At 40.3% G+C, this 13,404-nt stretch overlaps 1 protein-coding gene across 2 annotated transcripts in view; it reads right to left on the bottom strand.

The window, feature by feature from the left end:
• The window catches only part of ero1b (endoplasmic reticulum oxidoreductase 1 beta), an 85,894-nt gene that overhangs the window by 29,498 nt on the left and 42,992 nt on the right, over nt 1-13,404 (bottom strand). For both annotated transcript variants that reach the window (XM_063039442.1, XM_063039447.1), the window contains exons 8-11: nt 8,405-8,451; nt 7,861-7,872; nt 6,991-7,017; nt 5,235-5,327 (exon numbers count right to left, since the gene is read on the bottom strand). In XM_063039442.1, coding sequence (XP_062895512.1) covers nt 5,235-5,327; nt 6,991-7,017; nt 7,861-7,872; nt 8,405-8,451 — 179 coding nt within the window. The remainder of the gene's footprint in view (nt 1-5,234; nt 5,328-6,990; nt 7,018-7,860; nt 7,873-8,404; nt 8,452-13,404) is intronic.

The raw sequence follows: 13,404 nt of genomic DNA, 5'->3' as shown, positions 1-13,404 counted from the left end.
GAAAGCTTATGGGGTGTTAGCTGTCATAAGTCGAGGGATAGAGCTTAAGAGTCGCGGGGTAATGATGCAGCTCTATAAAACTTTGGTTAGGCCACACTTGGAGTACTGTGTCCATTTCTGGTCGCCTCACAAGGATGTGGAAGCATTGGAAAGGGTACAGAGGAGATTTACCAGGATGCTGCCTGGTTTAAAGAGTATGCATTATGATCAGAGATTAAGGGAGCTAGGGCTTTACTCTCTGGAGAGGTGGAGGATGAGAGGAGATATGACAGAGGTATACAAGATATTAAGAGGAATAGATAGAGTGGGCAGCCAGTGCCTCTTCCCCAGGGCACCATTGCTCAATACAAGAGGACATGGCTTTAAGGTAAGAGGTGGGAAGTTCAAGGGGGATATTAGAGGAAAGTTTTTTTACTCGGAGAGTGGTTGGTACGTAGAATGCACTGCCTGAGTCAGTGGTGGAGGCTGATACACTAGTGAAATTTAAGAGACTACTAGACAGGTATATGGAGGAATTTAAGTTGGGGGGGTTATATGGGAGGCAGGGTTTAACAGTCGGCACAACATTGTGGGCCAAAGGGCCTGTACTGTGCTGTACTGTTCTATGCTCTATAGAGTTGATTGTGGACTTCAGAAAGCACAAAATGAGAGAACACAAACTAATCCTCATAAGGGGAAATCAGAAGTGGAGAGAATGAGCAATTTCAAGTTACTGGATGTCAATATCTCTGAGGGTCTAATCTGGTTGCAACATATTGATTAGTGCCAGTCACTCTTGAATTCAATTTAAAATTGTACATCGTTACTATTTGACAAAGGAGAGACTGTCTAAAATGTTTCCTAATGTTGCTAGTCAGTGTGATAGATGTAAAACCAAGACAGCTACATTGACACACATGTTTTGGTCGTGTTCTGTATTGAAACATTTTTGGAAATTTATTTTGTCTACAATTTCTAAAGTTTTAAAAATTAATTTACAACCTAATAAATTGACAGTTTTGTTTGGTATAATCCCTCAATATATTCATGGTATTTCTCTATCAGACCAACATGTAATTGCATTTGTTACATTATTGGCCAGAAGGGCTATTTTGTTGAAATGGAAAGATGCTTCTGCTCCTAGTTTGATACAACGGTTCTCTCAGGTGATGCTGTCTTAGTTTGGAGAAAATCAGAAGTCAAACTTTTGATCCTCGATTTGATTTCGAGAAAAGGTGGGGTTCATTTGCCCGCTACTACCATCTAATTTGAATTAATTAATATGGTTTCCTTCCGATTTTTGTTTAAGTGGATTTGAGTTAGTGGATTGATGTTTTTCTTTTATGGAAGCTTGTATGACGTAGAGCTCCGGGGTTGCGCTCCCAATGGGGTTTCTTCCCTCCGGGTTTTTTTTAAAAAAGTTAGTAGGGGTTCTTTTTTTCCCCTTCAAAAAAAATTCTTAACACTTTATTTTTTCTCATTATTATTGATATATTGCTTAGCTTTGTTAATCAGTTATTTGCTAATTTACTTCTTCATTGTACATATTGACTTGATTACATTAATGTATCTTTTGTTGATCTTTAATAATACCTAATGAAAAAGATTTTAAAAATGAAAATGAAACATATTGATTCAACTATAAAGACAAGACAGCGGCTATATTTCATTAGTAGTCTGAGGAGATTTGGCTTGTCACCCAAAACACTCAAAACATCTTCAGATGTTTTCCAGACTGTGGAGGGCATTCTGACTGGCTGCATCACTGTCTGGTATTGGGGGGAGGTGGGGGGGCAACAGCACAAGATCGAAGTTGCAGGTCGTTGTAAAATTAGGCAGCTGCATCATGGGTACATGCCTCCGTGGTATTCAAAGCATCAAGGAGCGGTGCCTCAGGAAGGTGGCATCCACCATTAAGGACCCCCACTATCCAGGACATTCCACCTTCTCATTGTTATCGCCAGGAAGGTGGTACAGAAGCCTGAAGGCACACACTCAGTGATTCAGAAACCTTTGCCTCCTCTTCCCCTCTGCCATTCGATTTCTAAATGGACACTGAACTCATGAACACTATTTCACTATTGTTATATCTGTTTTTGGACTACTTATTTCATTTAACTATTTAATATAAATATATTTACCTACTATAATTCAGTTTTTCCCCCTATATTTACCACGCATTTCATTGTAATGCTGCCACAAAGTTAACAAATTTCACGACATATGTGGTCAGACTAAACCCAATTCTGATGTAGCTGTTCGTAGTTTATTCGTCGGTTGAGTCCAATCCTACTGATCACACATGTATCTTGAATTTGCATAGATCAAAAACAAGGTCACAATAAAACAAGAGCTGTTATATTTTTAGCTACCCACAAATAGCTGAGATTGAGAATTCCAAAGATTCACTACACTCTGAGCAGGAACTCCAAGAATATTTTCCTAATTAGTGTAACATCACTTGATTAGACAATTCTCCCATCCCAGTTTAGCCTGCGTTAATGTCTTTTGGACTGCCTCCAATTGTACGGTAAGTGAACTGAGTTGGTTTTGAATGTAGAATTCTTATTTTTCATGTATTTTTACTGTAGTTTAACTTTCCTATGTTGACATAATTTTATGTAATCACCTGTACGTGTGTAATTGTTCAGTGAATTTTTTCAGTAGTTGTAGCACACCAGTCCAGGTGCCAAGGCACCCAATACTACCCCAGCACCAATGCCTTCCCTCCTTCCTCTTCCAGTTCAATATGTGGATGAACAACACAGGCTACATCCCCTCCTTGCTCTGCACCTACCTTCCACATACCAACTGCTATCGTCTCAAGCTTCACCTCCCAGCCCTCACCTTCCACCAACTCCCTAGTCATCTTAGGCTCACTTTCAATACTGAGCAGGCGAGAAGGGCTCTGGGGAAACTCAGACATGGCAAAGCACTGGGACAGAAATAGCGTGAACCCCAATGTCCTGAAAGAGTGTGCAGAGTAGCTGTATGAAGTTCTACAGTGCATTTGCAATCGGAATCTCAGCCTGGAAAGGGGTCACTGGCAACTGTATGGAAAACATGTGTGGTCCCAGTAGCCTAGAAAGGTCAACCACTCAGTGGCCCGTACTTCACATATCATGAAGACCCTAGAGAGACTGGTCCTAGCTCACCTCCGACCCATGGTCAAATCAGCCCTCCATCCACTGCAGTTTCCCTATCAGGAGCACGTTGGAGTTGACGTCGCTGTCACCAACCTGCTGAACAGAGCCTACTCCCATTTGGATAAGCACAGCAGCACTATGAAGATCATGTTTTTTGATTTCTCAAGTGCCTTCAATACCATACAGCCTTCATTGCTGGGGGGGGTGGGTGGGCGGAAGCTCCAATCAATGAAGGTTGGCACTTCCATTGAATCCTGGATAATGGACTACCTGACTGGTAAACCACTGTTTGTGCAGCTTCAGACCTGTATGTCAGACATGGCTATAAGCAGCACTGGGGCCCCACAGGCGACTGTATTGGCTCCCTCCTGTTTACCCTCTATACCTTGAGCTTCAGTTACGAGACTGAGTACAGTTATCTGCAATTCTCTGATGTCTCAACAATAGTTGGGTGTATAAAGGGAGGTCGGGAGGATGAATACAGCGCCCTGGTCCAGGACTTTGTCAAATGGTGCAAGTTGAATCATCTGCAGCTCAACATCAGTAATACAAAGGAGACCGTGATGGACTTCAGGAAGATGATGCCTGTACTGCTCCCTGTTACTATTGGTGGTGGGGACATGAATGTGGTGAGGACCTACAAGTACCTGGGTGTGCACCTGGATGTCAGACTTGAGTGAAGCAGCAACACAGAGGCTGTGTACAAGAAGGGCCAGAGTCGTCTCTACTTCCTGAGGAGACTGAGGTCCTTTGGAGTATGCAGGCCTCTCCTTCACATGTTCTACCAGTCTGTTGTCGCCAGTACAATCTTCTATCTGGTGGTGTGCTGGGACAATGGCACCTTCATGGGTGATGCCAACAGGCTCATAAACTGATTAGAATCGAATGCTCTGTTATAGACATCAAACTGGACACACTGGAGGCTGTGGGAGAACAAAGGATCCTACGGAAAATTCTAGCAATTTTGGACAATATTTCTCACCCTCTGCATGCCACCTTGGCTAAACAGAGGAGCACTTTTAGTTGTAGACTAAGACAACTGCACTGCTCGAAAGAGCGCTACATGAGGTCATTCTTACCCTCGGCTATTAGGCTCTATAGTAAGACAACCTAAGGCTGGGGAAGTGATGACCCCCCCTCCTGTGAGACTGCTTAAGGTAACTTACTTTTTATTCTTTCTTACTTATCTTCTAACATTTGTGCATCTGCGCACTTGTAATGCTACTGTGACATTGTAATTTCCTTTGTGATCAATAAGTATCGATCTCCAGCTGATTTAGTAATTTTTTTTCTCTATAGCCTGTGTCATGCCACTGATCCCGACTATTTTATAGGTTATTTCTTACCACTTGATTTGTCTTGTTAACTCTCTAGTCTGAGCTATATTTTTTTGGGATATGTTGACAAATAGAGTTGTATTGTACACACATTTTGACAATAAATCTTTTATATTTTTTGTTCTTATAAAACTGAATAAACAGCCATAACCACCAAGTTTATGCCTCGTTCTTGACTTCTGAATGAAGAAACTTTAGATCACAAAAATCACCAGATTCAACATGGACCATTGTGATTCGTTCACCTGTCTGTAGCCAGAATCACCAGAAATTACAGAAGAATATACTGTAATAGTCTCACTCTACCTTACCACCCAGGATCAAATAGCAGTGCTACACTGAATACCCAAGGCATTCTTGGTTTATAAACATGAGAAATTCTGCAGATGGTGGAAATCCAAAGCAACACACACAATCAAAGCAAGTTATGACCAAGTCAGATTAAACATGACCTGAACTTCAATGATTCCATTGATCTGCCAATGTAAATTAAGCAAGCTCAAAAATATTGATGTGAACTCTTTGTAAGTTGATTTTTCCGCTCCTCATTTTATTATGTATATAATTTAAGCCACTGCTCATGAACTGAATGGGGAAAGAAAATTGGAGGCATTTTTACAATTAATATGAAAGTACATCTGGCAACGTAATCCAGCCAGGGTAAACAGGCACAGTGTGAAAATAACATGTTGCATAATACAATGCCTTAATTAAATAACTCTAACATGTAATATTTCAAAAGATTTTTGTTAAGCAAAATATCCATACATACCATCGAGGAGATACTTGGCACAGAGGTGTATATTAATACTGGCATGGAGTCCAGAAATTAACCTGTAAAATACTCTCTTTTCAAGGCAAAGACCTAGAAAAAAAATTAAACAGAGAAGTTACATATGAGACTTTATAATGCAGAAAAATATGAAGTTGTATTTTATCAATGTACCGATCTAACATCATATTAAATAACACAACTTCAGCTGATATTCTTTCACAAACTACTCAGAAGAGTTCTTAAAAGGGAAATTGGGAAATTTCAAATGCAGATAAAAATACCCACATCTTTTGTAATACATTAATAATGTTAAATTATAAATATCAAAGTACATCCAAAACTTTTATCATTTACTTTGGTAGCCTGCTATTATTGAGCCGTCTTTCTGACTATGATGAGTGCTACTCATACTGAAGTCTGAAAGCACCTGACCCTCCAAACAGAATGATGAGCCACTTGTATGGCTTTGATAATTTTCAACATGATATTTGATGCTCTAAACTGTTTAGCAGTCATTAAAACTGGTCTGGTATGTACCCTAAGGATTTATTAATAATTTCTTCATGTCCAAAATAGTATTTCCTGCCAGCCAATCTATTTTTTTCCCTCATAACACCAATAAGGAAACCCACAATATCATTCTGCACTGGAAGCAATGGCCTTCATAGTGGAGATAACATCTCATTAATTGCAGGTTACTCAAGTGAGTACTAATATCTATGACCTACCTGAAGGTTTGTGAATTATTGTAATTATTTGGAAAACAAAACTGGACACTGAATTTTATTTATAGCAGGATAAACATTGATGATCGTATGATTATTAATCAAATTATTCTGTCCTGAAGATGGGTCTTGGCCCAAAACGTCAGCTGTTTACTCTTTTCCATAGATGCTACCTGGCCTGCTGAGTTCCTCCAGCATTTTGTGTGCATTGCTAAGCAAATTATGCCATGTTTTATACGGAGTATTTCAGACATATTATAAAGTTTTACCCAGAGAGCTCTGACCCACCTTGATATTTGAAATTTCACTAGCTATTAGACTTAGAAAATTCTACAAACCATCTATAAAGTTTCCACAAGAAAATTTGTAACTTAATCTTACTGCAAAGTTCCAGAGGCATTTCTGTGAACCAAGAAAACAAGCCTTTGAAGCTATAAATGGATAACAGAAGGTAGTTTCAATTGACATGCCCATCATCCAATCTACTTTCTCCTCAAAACACCCAAATATGAGTTTAGATATGAAGAGATTATTAATATATCCTTTGATCATAATTTCTTCATGAAGAAATTATGATCAAAAGATAAGCTTGTTGTCACAGTCAAGCAACAGTTGAACGATGAAGGTTCAGTGCTACACAAATCATTTAGTAAAGTAATCAGAAAAGTTAACCACCTTTTAATTTACATTTCTATCATGATGGTGAAACAGTTTGACCTAACCTGTTCTAAACAACCATCACTTGTTGGATTTTTCACACGATTCTAAATTCATATACTGTAGGTGCGAGGGTAGCATGGCGGTGAACATAATGCTATTACAGCGCCAACTAAGCTGCTGTCTGTGAGGAGTATAGTGTCCCTGTGACCACGTAGGCTTTCTCTGGGTGCTTCAGTTTCCTCCCTAATTCCAAAGACTTGCAGGTTAGAAATTGGTCACATGCTGGCATGGGTTTATCAGGCCAGAAAGGCCTGTTCTCTTGTTACATCTCTAAATTAAAAAAAAATATACTCTGTAAAAGTCATTACCTTCCAACCAATTGTAGAAGGATTCACCTGCAACACAAATAAATCACAATTAAACTTAGCACTACATCAATACATTACACTATATCTCACAGATATTTTTCCTTCACTCCCAAAGACATGAATAAATGCTTGACAGTATGACTTTGCTCACACTATTTTAACTCTTCAAATCTTATTAATTATGGTCATGGTCACACGCAAACTTGAATGAAAAGCAGGCCATCGTTATGGGCCATTAACAGAAAAATGTAAACAGTCCTGACTTAATAGGAATGCATGCATCTTCCAGCAACAACCATTATGCAACAACCCTAATCTTCCATTCACTGAGACTATAACTGGCTGATTTCTGGTCTACTTTTGTATTTCCAACACCTTATGCAGCTTTAATGGGAGTTCTCAATGTCCTTCAATGAATTTTACAACATTCATTTGAAAATTGTTAAAGATACAAAATAACCATATTTGGTTCACTGTTATTCACTGGAGTTAGTACTTAAAAATTATAAAGGAGAATGCTAATAGACTCCTGTTTTGTAGAGAAACTTCAAGAGAAAGGCAAAATAGCTATCATTGCATTCCCATTGCATTCAGACTAAACTTTTTCTATTACTTTGCTGATGAAATTCACACTGCATTTTTATAAACAATACCAAAAAGCAATTAAGTACTTGCCTAAAAGGAAGCATACAGTATATTATTTTCCAATTAATATACAAATATTATTTCTGAATCATTCTGGTGATTAAAATTCCATTTAGACTAAAGAATTATGCAAATAGTTTATATTGCAAACCAATGGAAGTGCAGAAGTTTGTTGCAGCAGTAATTTAGTTCATACACATACGTAGTCATCTCTTCTGCTCTTACCATCATCATCTCCTGAAAGAAGAAAAATAGGTTGAGAATGAAAATCAAGTAAATTAGGACAATTTGCATTATTTACTAAAATCTAAATCAATATTTAAAAGAGAGAATGGCTGTTCCCCTAGCTACCTATAGATACACACACGTATTCTGTGATTCACCTGGTAAATGTCAGCTCCAATCAGAAGGCTAATCCTTCAGTGTTTACCTAGTTTTATGGTCAACCTGGGAATCACTTACAATAGATTTGCTATCCATTTATCTCATTGACATTTGTTGGCAGGAATGGCAGCCACATTTAACTACTCAACTAGGCACTTCAAAGATAAAAAAATCAATGTAAAGCCATGAGGTTTGAGATTCATAATGGGAGATAAAACTATCACATGGACATAGTATTCAATTTCTTAGGGAGCTAAGAACTACATACAGTAATATGGGCAATGCAGCTTTGCCAAGAAATAATAAACTTTTGCTTTGGCCTGAAGATCTTTTTAAAAAAAAGATACACATGTTAATATAATTATTTTTTAAGTGACAAACTCACCTCTGCTGGGTGCTAATGGATTCAGAGGACGATATACAGAGCGAGGCCTGCAAAAGATATTTAAAGTTTTTTTAAAACCTTGTTTCACTTTCTTATTGGAATAAGTTTCAAGAATATTGGAACATTTGGGACAATACATCCTTCATTAACTATGGGTTAGGCTATACTTCTGTTCAAAGTAAATATCCCTCAAGAGTTAGCTGCACGTCAAAGTCATTGGACACTATTCAAAGAAACGACGTTAGTTCGTTGATCAGTACTGCTCCATTAAAAATACCAAATCATTGTCAGTATATAATCCAAGTGATGCCTATTTGATAACAGAGGAAAATAGTCACATCGCTTTTCTCTGTATCAGTAAAATTCCAAAGTAGTACTCTGTGAAACTCCTAGATGCCTTGAGATTTGGCAACATACAAATTTAACTATAACAAAAATACATTTTGCACATGGGCAACTGCACTTTAAATATTACCTCTATCCATTTCCCAATTTTCATCAACTTCATATCATCCATTCTACATTACTCTTACCCATCATTGTCATGCTGATCTATCCTAGCCCTCCAATTATAAATTCTTGCATTTATGTTTAAATTTTAACATGGCTCTCCTCCAGTCTTACCAAACTCCAAATGCCGTGTCCCTCTGACTCGCCTTCCAAAGCTCACCTGTCTAAACCTTGTCTTATTGTTTATTAAGTCAGTGGCAAATTTAATTTCTTTGTGTAGGTTTATTCATTTGTGATTAAATGTTCCTGAAGTATTTCAGTGCACTTCAAACCAAGTGAGATTTTGTGGCAATAATTTCAGTAAAATTAAGAGTTTTCATAGTTGTAGTTGTAGTTATAGTCATACTTTATTGATCCCGGGGGAAATTGGTTTTTGTTACAGTTGCACCACAAATAATAAATAGTAATAACACCATAAATAGTTAAATAGTAATATGTAAATTATGCCAGGAAATAAGTCCAGGACCAGCCTATTGGCTCAGGGTGTCTGACCCTCCAAGGGAGGAGTTGTAAAGTTTGATGGCCACAGGCAGGAATGACTTCCTAAAGTCATCTCGGTGGAATGAGTCTCTTTGATGAATTGCTCTCTACGGTTCAACAAAGCATTGTTCTAATCTACACTATCAGAAACACAGTCTCTTCAGATTTAATTGACATAAAATTACCGCATATTCAGACTTGCAATATTTACCCTTTTCCTTTCAGATACACCTTAAGATTGTAAGAGCCGGGGGTGGTAATGGGGACAAGCTCCCACTGCCTAGTAAGTGCTCCTAATGGCGTGCGTCTCAAATAGCCTCCAACAAACAAGTCCAGCTCCTGGCCTTCACCTGTGGCTTAGACTCCAAGTCCAGCAGTACCGTTTCTACTGACAGGAGAAGGGGCAAAGGCGGGTTACTGGCACCCTAAAATCAGTCACTTAGGGCTGATGGGGCTCATCAGACGTGGTTGGCAACTCATCTAGAAGGAAAACTCCGATTTCAAACCCCTGCTGCCTTGCGGCTATACCCACTCGTGGAGAAGGCTTCAGGAGTAAACTGAAAGAAAAATCCAGAGCTAAAGTCCCTAAGACAGTCCAACATCAAGTTCAATGTTAACTTGGCAATTCCTGTGAGGCTGCTGGTACCAAACTGTATCAGTCTCGCCATTCCTTAGGGTTCATCAGGTGCATACAGAGGGGGAGCTTACTACATGGACAACAGCTTGCTGTCCATATCGTACTGCCCAAGCTTGGGTATCTAGAGAGCTGGGACACAACATCCATGGTTCACCCTGACTGACGGAAGCCTCACAGCTGAAGACACTGAGCCTTCTCCCCCACTCCCCGGTATGTGATTGCCACCATACATCTTTCCTCTGTGTGAATGTGTTACCTGCATGTCCTCTTAATGAGACTGTCACCTTTTATGGAATTCAATTGATTATCTCAGTGACCATAACTATCCAAACTGATGCCCAATACAAGCTAATATTTTGAATAAATGCACACAAAATGCTGGAGGAACTCAGCAGGCCAGAAAAGAGTAAACAGTTGACAGTTTGGGCCAAAACCGGAAAAAAAGATGGGAAGTCAGAGTAATCAGGCGGCCAGAGGGGAGGAAGACATACAGTGGTAGGTGTTGGGTGAAACGGTCAGGGGGGAGGGGTGAAGTAAAGAGTTGGGAAGTTAATTGGTGAAAGATAGAGCTGGAGGAGGGGGAGTCTGAAAGGAGAGGGTAGACAACCATGGAAGAAAGGGAAAAGGGAGCGAGGGGGGCAAGGAGATATGGTGAGGGGGGAAAACAGGAATGGGGAATGGTGAAGAGTGGGGAGGGGTCAACTATCAGAAATTTGAGAAATCAATGTCCATGCTATCAGATTGGAGGCTTTCCAAGTGGAATACAAGGTGTTGCTCCTCCCGCCTGAGTGTGATCTCACTGCAGCAGTAGAGGAAGCCATGGGCTGACTTGTCGGAATGGGAACGGGAAGTAGAATTGAGATGTGTGTTGCTTGAAATAGGTGGCTACCGGGAGATCCTACTTTTTCTGGCAGATGGAGTGCAGGTGCTTGGTAAAGCAGTCTCCCAATCTACATCGGGTCTCATCGATATAGAGGAGGCCACACCAGGAGCACTGGATATAGTAGATGACCCCAACAGACAGACTCACAGCTGGAGAGTCACCTTGCCTGGGAGGACTGTTTGTGGCCCTGAATGGTAGTGAGGGAAGTGGTGTAGGGCAGGTGTAGCACTTGTTCTGCTTGCAAGGATAAGTACCAGGAGGGAGATCTGTAGGATGGGATGAGTGGACAAGGGAGTCATGGAGGGAGCAATCCCTCGGAAAGCAGAAAGTAAGTGGGGGAGGGAAAGATGTGCTTGGTGGTGGGATCACACTGGGGATGGCAGAAATTACAATGAATTATGTGCGGGACACAGAGGCTAGTGGTATGATAGGTGAGGACAAAATTTACCCTATCCCTGAAGTAGCGGAGGATGGGTGAGGGCAGACACGTGCAAAATGGAAGAGATGTGGGTGAGGGCAGTGTTGATGGGGGAGGAAGCAAAGCCCCTTTCTTTGAAGGGGGAGGACATTTCATTAGTTCTGGAATGAAAAGCCTTACCCTGACAGCCGATGCGGCAGAAACAGAGGAACTGAGAGAAGGGGATGGCAATTTCTTTTTAAAATACAAGTGATAGAGTGGGAAGAGGTATAGTCCAGGTAGCTGTGAGAATCATTGTGGGGTTATGAAAGATATCAGTAGACTGACGGGGAAGAGGGGGAAGAGGGGGAAGAGGGGAAGAGGGGAAGAGGGGAAGAGGGGGAAGAGGGGGAAGAGGGGGAAGAGGGGAAGAGGGGAAGAGGGGGAGAGGGGGAAGAGGGGGAAGAGGGGGAAGAGGGGGAAGAGGGGAAGAGGGGAAGGGGGAAGAGGGGGAAGAGGGGGAAGAGGGGAAGAGGGGGAAGAGGGGAAGAGGGGAAGAGGGGGAAGAGGGGAGGGAGAGGGGGAGGGGGAAGAGGGGAAGAGGGGGAAGAGGGGGAGAGGGGGAAGAGGGGGAGAGGGGGAGAGGGGGAGAGGGGGAGAGGGGGAGAGGGGAGCTTTTCCCTGCACTACTATTTTGGTCATTAGGTTATACTTAACTTTTCACTACCAAGTGATAGGCACAAAGACAAATAATTCGCTTGCATAAGTCCACAGCAAGGATAAAACAATTTGGAAAAAAGCCAAACAGGCAAATAGAGGCAGACTTTTGAAAACAGAAAATATATTTTGTATACAGAATTTTTGGTAGGTTCTTTGAGCTTTCTTAATTACACGTCAACTACAACAGAAAAATAAATCACAGTTTGAAGGTCATTCATGAGGCCAACAGAAAATGATCAGAAATTTATCTAAAGTATTATTCAGACCCTTTTAGGAAGGCATTTCAATGACGAAACCTTAACTTGGCCCGAAATGTCGACTGTCTATTCATTTCCATAGATGCTACCAGACCTGCTGAGTTCCTTCAGCATTTTGTGTGTGTTAACTGCAAATCTATTCAATTCTCTTTCAAAACAGACTTAGAACTACTGTATTAAGCATGAATTCTGAAAAGGAACTGAATACAAATGAGTAGAAAGCAGAACTAATACAGAAACTATGCTCAGTAAGCCGGCATTTAAACTCAAGCCCAAAAATAATTAAGATTCAAACAACTGCATATGAAAACTACTCACAGTGGAACAAATATCACTTGGGTGGAAAAAATCCAATCAAATGTCTGTTGATGAAAGTTCAAAGATTTTCATTGTACCTAATATTAATTTTATGTGTACTCGGTGAAAAAATTGCCAGAAGCGTGTATACTCATGTAGAGCTCATGTTTGATGAGGTGGGGAAATGCATTTAAACTAGTTTTAATGAAGTTCCCCACCGGGGCTTGTTTTGATGTTGTTGAGTCACTCATTGTGTTCTGTGTTGTTGTGCCAAGCACTGTGGGCATACAATGTTGGTGCCAGACTGTGCTGCCCCCAGCACATTCATGGGTGTGCTGGTTGTTAACACAAATGACGCATTTCACTAAGTTTTATGTACATGTGATAAATAAATCTAAATTTGAATAAATCTGAATTTAAACTTAAGGACAAGAAATGGGATCATTAAGATCCATACCAAGATTGAGATTTTTGAGCAAGACCAACAGAAACTGGACTGTTGTGCAGACCCTTGCATGTCCACTGACCATAGCTTTTCTTTAAGAAATAGGACAAATAAACCAATAGTAAAGAGGTCAAAAATAACTAAGACAACAAATACACAAGATTATTACTTGTTTTCTCAACTGAAATTCAAATCCAACATTTAGATTATAAATTACATTCAAATCCCAATTCAGGAGGAGGAGAGGTGACCTCATTGAAGCCTATCGAATGGTGAAAAGCCTTGATAGACTGGATGTGAAGAGGATGTTTTCAGTGATGGGACAGTCCAAGACCAGAGGACACAGCTTCAGAATAGGGATGCGTTCTGTTAGA

The sequence above is a fragment of the Mobula hypostoma genome, chromosome 2 (genome assembly GCF_963921235.1).
Source record: "Mobula hypostoma chromosome 2, sMobHyp1.1, whole genome shotgun sequence".
Taxonomy (NCBI): Eukaryota; Metazoa; Chordata; class Chondrichthyes; order Myliobatiformes; family Myliobatidae; genus Mobula; species Mobula hypostoma.
This window is presented reverse-complemented; position numbering and strand designations above follow the sequence as displayed.